We start from the raw sequence: 11,162 nt of genomic DNA on the forward strand, positions 1-11,162 counted from the left end.
TGATAGGATTTTGATGAATTTTTTTTTCATTTTTTTTTTATGTCACAGTCGGCAATGGAGCTGGTGGGACGCCTGATGCTAAGCGCTACCACCGCCCATGAACATTTGTAGAGGCGTAAAGTCGACCTTACGCCTCTACAAATGGATTGCCGACTTTAAATTGGGAAGGGATTAAGAAAGGATTGGCGAGAGGAATAAAGGAAAGGACTGGGAAGGGGAAGGAAAAGGATATGGGAATCCGGCTCCCCCACTCACCGAACGAAACACAGCACATGCTATTTCACGCCGGTCTTCTGTGGGGGTGTGGTACCTCCCCGGTGCGAGCTGGCCCAATTCGTGCCGAAGCGTGCTCGACTACCACATACAAAAAATTTTGGCATACAGACACGGTATGAGCTGACTTGGGTGATAAGATACTTTTTATCTCGATTAAATGCTCCCTTGGAATTTTGAAATCTTGGTGGAGCTGGGACGACCGTCTAGTTTATAATATAACAAACTAACCCGGCAAACTTTGGTTTACCTTGCTCTTATCATATAGGAGTGTGAAAAACAAGTGTTGGCCGATTCTCAGAACGACCTGATATCCGCACAAAATTTCATAAAAATCGGTCCACCCGTTTCCGACGAGAATGTCAATAAACATACAATAAATATTGTAACACGTGATATTTATACATATAGAGATATACTTTTTTACATATGTCACCAAGACAAAATGGCCACCATAGGCTGCTAAATCTACTCATGCTTAATGAACACGCCTATACTTCAGTATAATTATATATTAATGATGTTCCTTATACCTGTATTTTGTGCGCTTATCTGACCCAAAGCAACACTCCCATGAGGCATAAAAGCGAGGTCATGTCTATGGTAACCCATGACTCATACATCGATTTATGGAAACGTTTCCATTGTATTAAACAATTATTTTATAATTGTACTACGAGCTTCTATATATCGGTAGAGACCATAATACATTAATTGGCATTTAGTGTTCTATTATCACAATAATATTATATAGAAAGCTTGTTTGTTTAGATGTTTGTCCGTCAATCACGCTGAAACTACTGAACGGATTTTGACAAAATTTGGTAAACAGACAGGGTATGAGGTAACTTTGGTGATAGGATACTTTTTATCCCAATTAAATGCTCCTTTGGGATACAACAGGAATCTTGTTGTTTTGTTGTCTCTTTGTTTTTGTCCGAGACGAGCGTATAGTGTTTTATATATGTGAGTCAAAAGAAGCTACTACAGCATACAGATAAGAGCGAGGGTGTCTTCATGAAACCAAATTGCTTGAAGTGTAGGAAATTATTTGATCAGTAATGATTTCTTCTGGAAGACTTTACTCAAAGTTGTTAAAAAGGAGAGATAGGCTACATATTAGTCTTCTAAGTCACAACTCTTAGGTAGAGGAATACCATAACTCCAACAATTATTCAATAAGCAAAAACGCAAATCGATTATCTGTAATTCAATGATTTTCTATTATATTATTTACTGACTTTACATCGATCTCACACATAAAAACAATTTATACTAGTCTTTAAACGCAATATTTTGAATTGTTATAATATTGTAGTATATATTTTAATAAATGAATACTATTAAATATTGAAGTCATACTTTACATTTAAAACAAAAATAGATAATAAAATGATATCATTTTTAAAATACTGGTAGGTATATAAAAGGAATAGCGTTGGAAGATAAGAAAACATTTTATTAGACTCCATGCTTCAGTTTATATCATTCAAGTTTTATACGCACACTTAAGAATAACAGTTTCATGTTTTTGCTTAAGAATGAGATACAAAAGAATAGATATCACAGTTCTAAAAATATAATAAGCGTAAAATTATGATGAACTTAATTAGGTATATTAGAAAAAAGTTCTTAAACACTTTGAGACATCTTTTAACAGTAAAAGGCTTGAATAAGTGCATTTTTATTTTTTTGAATTTAAAACATTGTTATACTACGACTTTTTCATAATTAAAATCAAGCCGTTTACGCTACACAGCGTTTAAATGAAATAAATATACTTACATACATAGTACTGTACTTGCTTTTTATTTATTATCCCCTCTCCGTAATTTTTTCCCCTTCAAATACAATTTTTTCCGTTTCAGTAACAACCCTACACTCACAATATTATTCTAGACATAAAATGTTTAACTAAACCAACCGAGCTCATATAAAACCACACGTACTTGTGTCGGAGTTTTCTTTATTTCTATTTCGGCAATTGTTTAACTTCATTTATCGCATAAATGCTACTTAATAGTACTGTAGGTACTCGTTACAATGTGGCGAAACCAGTTTGGGAAGATTGTAACATAGTTAGGGCTGCATACGTGCCTTATAAAGTTTGATCAAATGTTCATTTTGTGTTGTTGTACGGTAATAAGTCATGTGAAGAATTAATAAAACATTTATTAACAATAGTTAACTTAACAGATATACTGTTTAACAATTTAAACAGAATAAGAGATAAATGCTAAAACCAGTTCAACGTTATCTTTCTTATCTGTTTACATTCTTATGTGTAATACGTAATTTCTACTTTATTAAAAATTATGTAGCGTTTTTATCAATCGGAGTTGTCTTATCTGAATTTTTAAATATACAAATTTTTTGGAAGCCATTATAATAACTGGTAAGTCATCCTCTTAGATATCAAGGAATCTATCACCTCTCTTCAATGTAATTGAACGTATACACGATGTAAATGTGTGTTTATATTGCACACACATGAAAATCACGCCGTGAATCAATGGAAACGACGCCGATTGTAAAAATATATTAATGAACATACTTCACTCAAGCGCAGTGTCGCCACAAACTAGGTTAGGAGTGCACGTGTTTCTGCTCTTATTAAATTTAGTATTGTTTAAACAGTCTGTGATAGTGATTCGTTGAAAATGAAGCCTGTGAATCTTATGGAAGTGGACTGTGATGGTTTCAAGCGGTTCATCGATTCGTTCGATCACGTGTTCTCAGATTGTGACGGTATGTGACGTCAGGCACACGACAGCTGATCGAACCGGCGTAATCAATATTATGTTAAAGCTGATTAAGATCGTAATAATTGGGTTATCGAAGCAATGTAATAAATAATTAGACGTGTCCAGGGTCTTGCTTATATGATGATAAGAGGATTCAGTTTTGAGGTTATTTAGTTTAAATATATCCATGCGTAATACGTTGCGTTTTTATTGTGTACAAACGAGTTATATCCTTATGTAAAGTGTATTTGAAGCAGGTAAAATACAAGACTGAAACGATTATTGTTGGAAACGAATTCCAATATATTTGCCAAATGTAATGAGGAAAATAACATATTTTTATCGAAGTACTATAAATGCTGTGTATAGATATGAGAAACTGTTGAATAACCACCAGAATTTTATGCGAATGGTAATCCTACTTCCTACTAATATTATAAATACGAAAGTTTGTAAGGATGTGTGTGTGTTTGTTGCTCTTTCACGCAAAAACTACTGAACCGATTGCAATGAACTTTGGTACGTAGATAGCTAGACAACTGGAATAATATATAGGTAACTTTATAACTCGATATTCCTACGGGATACGGACTTACGCGGGTGAAACCGCGGGGCGCAGATAGTTTCTATATATTTTTGTTCATTATTATTATTTATGGTCATTAGTGTCATGAATACTAAATTGATAAGTAATATATAATACGCTGAGCATTGTTACAATTTGTCTTAAACGAAAAATTCGGCAAATCAAAACCTTATCGATATAATTTATAAAAAAGAACATAATATTTTATGAAGAATTCTAATTACTGACTCTTGCATTTATTCCGACTTAAAAAAGAAGAATGATATCAATTCGAATGTATTTTTTTATTATCAAGTATAATAAATGAACTTAAACCTAAACTCAAATGTCTATGCATTTGTTTATATTTCTTTTTTATTTAACAAGCAAGCAAGAAACTATATGCTCTTTTAAAATCACATTAAAAATTTTTCAAACATCTTAAGCAGCGAACTATCCTGGGTTGTGTATACTTATCATAATATTTATGTGTGTCTCATATTTAATTTTAAAGCACACTTGATAAAATACATGCGTGATGGCAGACAAACAGTCAGTTACTTTCGCCTCTATTATATTAATAGGGAAGTAGGTATAGTCTCCATGTTAACTAAAATATAAATGTAATCTTATCAACACATAAACTGATTATACGATCTTGACCCACGCTTGCTAATTATTGTTTTTCTGATTTACTATTTAGCTTCCTTAGTATAATAATAGTCATTTCAAGTCATATACTATGAAAAAGTAATTATTGTATATTTAATCAAATACAAAAAAAAAGTCTAGTTATAGTTGTGGCAAAAAGCAGTGGTGGCTCAGTGGTGAGAACCTCGGACTTCAAAATCGATAAGTCGGAGTTCGAGACCGGGCGAGCGTGCAGAAAATAAATTGATTTTTCAATTTATCTGCGCATGTGGATAACATCACCACTGCTTAAACGGTGAAGGAAAACATCGTGAGGAAACCGGCATGTTCAAGAATTAAAAGTTCGATGACATCTGCCAACCCGCACTTGGCCAGCGTGGTGGATTATGGCCTGAACCCTCATAGGAGGCCTGTGTCCCAGCAGTGGGAACATATATGGGCTGATGATGATGATGATAGTTGTGGCAGTCGAGCACGCTTCGGCACGAATTCGGCCAGCTCGCACCGGGGAAGTACCACACCCCAATCGAAGACCGGCGTGAAATATTATACTATTGTGTTTCGTACGGACGTCTATATCCTTTTCCTTACCCGTCCCAGTCCTTTCCTCTCGTCAATCCTTTCTTAATTCCTTCCCAATTTAAAGTCGGCAATCCATTTTTAGAGGCACAAGGTCTGCAATTGACCTTAAGCCTCTCAAAACGTTTATATGGGCGGCGGTAGCGCTTACCATCAGGCGACCCACCAGCTCCATTGCCGACAATGACATTAAAAAAAAAATAAGCAAATAAATTTCGTGTTAATTCGCTTGCAAATAGATCGAATGTAGTTTTATGTTATAAGAATTCATTAATTTAGTTTAACTACACTATGTCGCTCTACAAAATATACAAAATGTAATAATTATTATTTCATTCTATTCTCACCATCAATGTATTACTATATATAAGATAATTTATTACCTTTGCATTCTTTCAGGCGTAATATGGTCAAAGGAGCCCATGCCGGGTGCTGGAAAATTCTTCGATCTGATGAAAAGTCTTGGGAAAACCGTGCATTTTGTGTCAAACAACAGTTTACGGAGTAGACAAAATTACGAAGTCCAGTTCAAAGCTGCCGGTATAGAAAATGGTTTTGTAAGTCGCCTTTATTACAATTGGCATAAGAGTAACAATCCCGTATTATATTTATTATACACATAAGATTCATGTTATTGAGTTATAGAATACAGTTTTAACACCGCCTTCCAATTGCCCGAACTGGACCAAATTTTAATTGGTCCAAAGGGAAGCCACCAGGTTTCAAATAAAAAAAAATATATCAAAATCGATTCACGCAGTCGTAATGACAATTAATAAAATGGCTATTTCAGTTTTAAGTATAGAACTCAAATATCAATCATTATAATTACTAAGAAATGTTATAAATAATAATAAATACTTACTCAAAAATAACAATTTCCCGCCTTGACATTAAAGTGAATGTTTCGTTATTTGTTATACAAAATATTGCAAATTCGAAAATTTATTGCAAGGTTTAAATAAACCGACTATAATAAAGTAATCTTAAAATAATTGTCCTTTTCACTCACTACCACGTCATAAAATATAATATCTTCTCGTTTAAAAGAACCGTCAACAAAAAACTAATTTAAATTCCAAACAAAAATATAGAAATATCACTGTTCGAAATTTAAATATATTCTTATTTACGTTCTTACTGGACAGTTTTAACAATTTACGATTATTCGTACAAAACCTCTTTTCATCGTGGAAAATAAATACGATATAAGTTTGCTTTTTTAAACTTAATTTTTAGATAACATCTGTTTACAAGACGTAGGTGTTTCTAAAAGAGACACTTTGAATAATACAAAAATTTAATTCAATAGCATTATACCTATGAAAACACTAACATCATATTATTATATATTATACCTAGCTATTGCTGAAGGCTGTATATATTCCAACATATTTCATTCATCCGTACATATTTCATTTCATTATTTTTCAATACCCTTACAAAATAATGTACCGATTTTTATACAAATGAGAAAAAATATTTCATGCGTCTCGACATTCATGACGCTGAGAATATATTTTTCATACCGCGAAATAAGACTGATTGAACGCGGGCCTACAGCAAAAGAATTATACAAGAAATATTAACATACATACAAGTATATTGTGAACGCTGATTGGCAATTTCTTACGATTTCTTTGTAAGAAATGTACAATAGGACATCCTAACAAATCCCTGATTAGGTTATTCCGCGCTTACAAAAGGGCTTAATAATTATAATGGCCTAATAATAGATACGGCTGGAACACATTTATTCTGGAAATCTGTTTATATTTTTTGTTTAAGAACGAAATATGAAGTATAAATGTGCTGAAATGTGAAAATAAAATACCTTCTGACGAAATCTTATCACAGGTTTTAGCTAAAATGGGTATCGTGTACAGGATATTTTATGTCAAAGATTAAAATTATCTCTTTTTTATTAATTCTGACTCATACATCTCAGTAGATTCAATACTATGAAACAGAGCTTTGTTTGTCATGTGAGACAGGATAAATTTGTTTGTTTTTTTTCTCCTTATGAATAACATTCTATTTGAGATAACATTTTTCAATATGTTAAACTTCAGGTATTACGCTTAAGTTCCTTTTGATTTTCTTTGTTTACCTTGCTATTTTGTAGGTATTGTATATATATATTTAAGCAGTAAATAGTTCTTCTAATATTTACATTATTTCTAGGAAAACCTTACAATACCATCAACAGCGATAGCGGAGTATTTAAAGTCAGTGAACTTTAAAAAATCTGTGTATTGTGTGTCCTGCCCAGAAACAATTTCAGTTCTAGAGTCACATGGATTTAAATGTAAAGAGGGCGTAAGTATTCACAAATTTTTAAAATGGATAAATTATAACAATTTTAAACATACTTTTATTGTTCTATAAATTACAAAATGAACACATTTTTTTACTTCTATTAATAATATCTAGTTTCAAGTACCTAATATAATATTTTATGATTTAAATACTGGACAACGTTTATTTTACGCTTTTCACAATAATTTGTGTAACACAATTTTGCTATTTCTCATTGTCAGGCGTTAGATTTTTTAGTTGTTATATTACCGTATCAAAATCTCCTAGTGATACTGTACCCATGAACGAACAAGTCTAACATTATATTTGGGTCAAGATAAGATATCACACCACCGTTACAGCCAGACCTTGCCGCGGACTATTATGCGGACTTCCTGCAGTACCTTGAAGATGACATGGAGATAGGTGCCGTGGTGTTCGACAGTGATTTCAAAGTGAACATGCCAAAGATGTACAAAGCCATCACGTACCTGCGGAGGTCAGATGTTATCTTCATAAGCGGGGCTACGGATAGATACGTACCACTGAAACCTGGAGTCTTGTCATTAGGTAATAAGATTGATAATAGCATGACGTTGGAGCCTCATTTAGTGTGTGTGTTTGGCAGAGTTTACATTTCTGTATTTGTAAGTGGGTGATCTTTTAAGGGTCACATTTTTGGCTTTTGAGAATGGGTCACATACGAAAATAGATGTAAACATATGTCACATTTGTTTGTTTTAATTCCTGAAATTTGTTTTCATTGTAAATGATTCGTCTAATTTAACTGTAAAGGATACACATTTTTAATTCACAGTAATACATACGATACGTACTTTGCACCCGCGGAGTGAAGGTAAAAATAGTCAATCCGGATTTTTCTCTAAATAGTTCCCATTCCTATGGGATTTCCTGGATATTAAAGAATGTCATTTTGTGAATCTCAAACAATCTGTACAAAATTTCAAATAAATCAGTTACGTGTTTTAGGTGTGATGAAGAGATAGACAGAGCTATTTTTACATTTATTATAATACTAGCTGCGCCCCGCAGTTTCACCCGTGTAAGACTGTATCCCGTAGGAATATGGGTCTGAAAAGTTGCCTGTGTGTTATTCCAGTGGTCCAGCTATCTACGTACCAAATATCATTGCAATCGTTTCAGTAGTTTTTGCGTGAAAGAGTAACAAACATACACACATTCTCACAAACTTTCGCATTTATAATATAAGTAAGAGTATGATTATGCATTAAGTAAATGAAAATACGGACCTATAAGTTTATTTTCATTTCCGAATGATATTTTAAAACGGGTTAGCATCTCCGTCAGATACACGAAGTCAAAGTAACAATGCCTTTCGAATACGTCAATACGTATTACGCTGGGCCACACGCTTGCAAAGTTGATAAATTAAATAATTCGCTTTTCCAGGCACTGGGATATTCACGGACATAGTGCGAGAGGAGTCAAAACGGAATCCAATACAGCTGGGGAAACCGGGTCGGGTGTTCGGCGAATTCGCAATGAAACGCGCTAACGTCAGCGATCCGTCGCGAGTCCTTTTTATTGGAGATATGTGAGTGATATACGAGTGCGGATGTACCTATATGTTTTATTTGAAATTTTGAAATTTAACGTGATTTTTTTGTAGAAATGTTGTATCGAAATGGAAGCGGCTGAAGTGTGGAAATAAAAACTTCTACAAAAATGTCAATGACGTTCCTTGGGAGGAAACCGATACGCAACCTTTTATGATCGCACTAATTATTTTCGTAGTATCATTTGAAATATAGAATAGTAAATCTTTTTTTTCAGGATTGAACAAGATGTCGGTCTCGGTAAAGCTGTCGGCTTCAAGACGCTTCTGGTTTTAACTAACAACACAAAAGAGCAAATGCTAGATCACCAAATACAACCAGATTATTATGCAGATTCGTTAGGCAGTTTAGTACCTGTAATAAAGGATAAAGCATTTTGATTACTGCATTTCTTAAGCTTTAGATGGCTTTAACTGAGACTAGTAAAGTTACATAGTAATATGAAAGCCTCCTTAAAATAAGATTAAAAACATAATTATTATGTTTATTGACAAACTTTAGATAATAAAGACTTTTAACGAATTTTAAACGCGATTTATTCAACATGTTATTCAACCCCCATGTAGTCACGATGAGATTGCGAAGATACATGTTTTGAAGGTCATACAAATATCGTTGTTTGTTAACTACCTCCACCTATATCTACGCAGTTGATATGTTGAGTATTTTTTCCGGATGTACACTCGTAGACATCCGAATTCAGTATGGGCTGATAGCGTCTTCTAGTCTTTTGGTATGTTTGACATAGGCTTTTTTTAAACTATAAAATATAACGGATAAATCGCATGTAAAATCCCTTAAAATTTATTTAATTTATAAATGTATAATACTTGCGTAAAATCAAACGCAAGAGAATACTTTGACAAGAGTTGTTTTAATTGTTATGTAGCCATTATACTTTGTACAAGAACAAAACTTCTTTCATATATATGCTAATTTGCCTTTCTGTCTATCTTCTTATATATACAATTCTCGTGTCACAATGTTCGTTCCTATACTCCTCCGAAACGGCTGGACATGTCAGCATGTCGGGTAGGGCTGAGAATCGGTCAACATTAATTTTTCATACCCCTAAATGATAAGAATGAAGCAGAACAGCGTTTGACGTCACAGGTCAGCTAGTCCATCTATAAAACTCACATATTATTTGTACATTTTGAAATTACTTAGATATTGAAATTGAAATCGATATTGAGCTTGATTCCACGTGACCGGTTAGAATTCCATTTGAAAAACGGCATAAAAAATTTATACTTTTAATGCAAAATCACCTAGTGTGTTTCCCACATACATATAACATGTTTTCAAATCTAATGTGGATATCAAATGTATAGTTTATTGCTATCCCTTCATGCTTCTCTTTAAAAAGTTGGCAACGAACTTTCAAAGGCCTCAGTTACACTTGCGTTCATAGGCAATGATGATTCCTTACAATCAGGTGATCCTTGTCGCTCTAAGATAAACAATATATAAAAATTCATTAGAAAATTGATTGTAGGCAGAAAAATACCAACATTTGACTAGTTATGAATCTACTCCAAAGAGGCGAAAATAAAATGTATGTACTTACATTGTTTACTTAATTATTATGATAAATAAAGCATTTAATACAGTACTGTTTTCATTACGAATCTTTAGTGCCTTTCTAAATAAGCTTTAATATAACGACTCATTTATGAACACTTCATAGAGTATTAAATTTTATTGTTCCAGTGATAAAAGATAATGCTTTAAGTGTTTATTCATTCTATTACAGGTTTATTAAACTCGTAATAACAGCTTTTACACGTTCTCTCTAGCTGCCCGTATATCTTACAACTATTTATTCAATAATTACGTTATTTATGTATCCACATAATCCACCAATAAAATTTTGGAAAAAAATAAGAATCCGTAGAAATACCTTAATTCATGTAGCAGGAAAATGTATTAATTAGCGAGTAGTTTCAATACATTGCAATAAATATTCATGTGTAGAATTTTTTTATGAATTACCTATCGAATCAATTGCTGAATATTATTTGAATTTACGCCGGCCTACGCGGGTTTCGATATTCCCAACTAAATTCAGTACATATTTCGCTCAATTAACGTATCGAATTGCTTGAATAAAATGTGCATTTACAACAAAACACGGTCGCACTGCAAATTGCCTTTCAATATTCTAGTGCCCTAACCCATGGCCGTTCGTTCGGAAATTGAAAAACTGCTGAAAAGTGGACAACCCACAAGTATTTCAATTTTTTTTCTATTCCACGTCGGCACGGAACGTTTACTGAACAGTTTTATTGGAATACCAGTTTTTCGCAAATTCGTTTTGACAATTTTCTGCGAGCCTTTGTTTCCGTTACGCCTGGCCGGGCACTGTTTAGTGCGATAAAGAATATCGTATATATTGTTTATTCAATCAATCTAATGAAGCTATCGACGTGGCGATCGTGTCACACGTATAAA

General features: G+C 33.2%; 1 protein-coding gene across 1 annotated transcript; it reads left to right on the plus strand.

The window, feature by feature from the left end:
- The first annotated feature begins 2,827 nt into the window (after positions 1–2,827).
- On the plus strand, positions 2,828–9,161 carry LOC119833966 (phosphoglycolate phosphatase 1A, chloroplastic-like). The gene is made up of 6 exons (XM_038358222.1): positions 2,828–3,021; positions 5,212–5,369; positions 6,997–7,131; positions 7,473–7,680; positions 8,542–8,686; positions 8,926–9,161. The coding sequence occupies exons 1-6, from the start codon at positions 2,934–2,936 to the stop codon at positions 9,086–9,088; spliced, it is 897 nt and encodes a 298-aa protein (XP_038214150.1). The 5' UTR covers positions 2,828–2,933; the 3' UTR covers positions 9,089–9,161.
- Positions 9,162–11,162: the final 2,001 nt, after the last annotated feature.

Source organism: Zerene cesonia, chromosome 18 (assembly GCF_012273895.1).
Source record: "Zerene cesonia ecotype Mississippi chromosome 18, Zerene_cesonia_1.1, whole genome shotgun sequence".
In the NCBI taxonomy this organism is placed as follows: Eukaryota; Metazoa; Arthropoda; class Insecta; order Lepidoptera; family Pieridae; genus Zerene; species Zerene cesonia.

Coding starts and splice junctions, on each gene's coding strand:
- LOC119833966 (XM_038358222.1), top strand. CDS start 2,934: ATGAAGCCTGTGAATCTTATGGAAGTGGACTGTGATGGTTTCAAGCGG. Junction 3,022..5,211: donor CGTGTTCTCAGATTGTGACG/GTATGTGACGTC, acceptor GCATTCTTTCAG/GCGTAATATGGTCAAAGGAG. Junction 7,681..8,541: donor ACCTGGAGTCTTGTCATTAG/GTAATAAGATTG, acceptor TCGCTTTTCCAG/GCACTGGGATATTCACGGAC.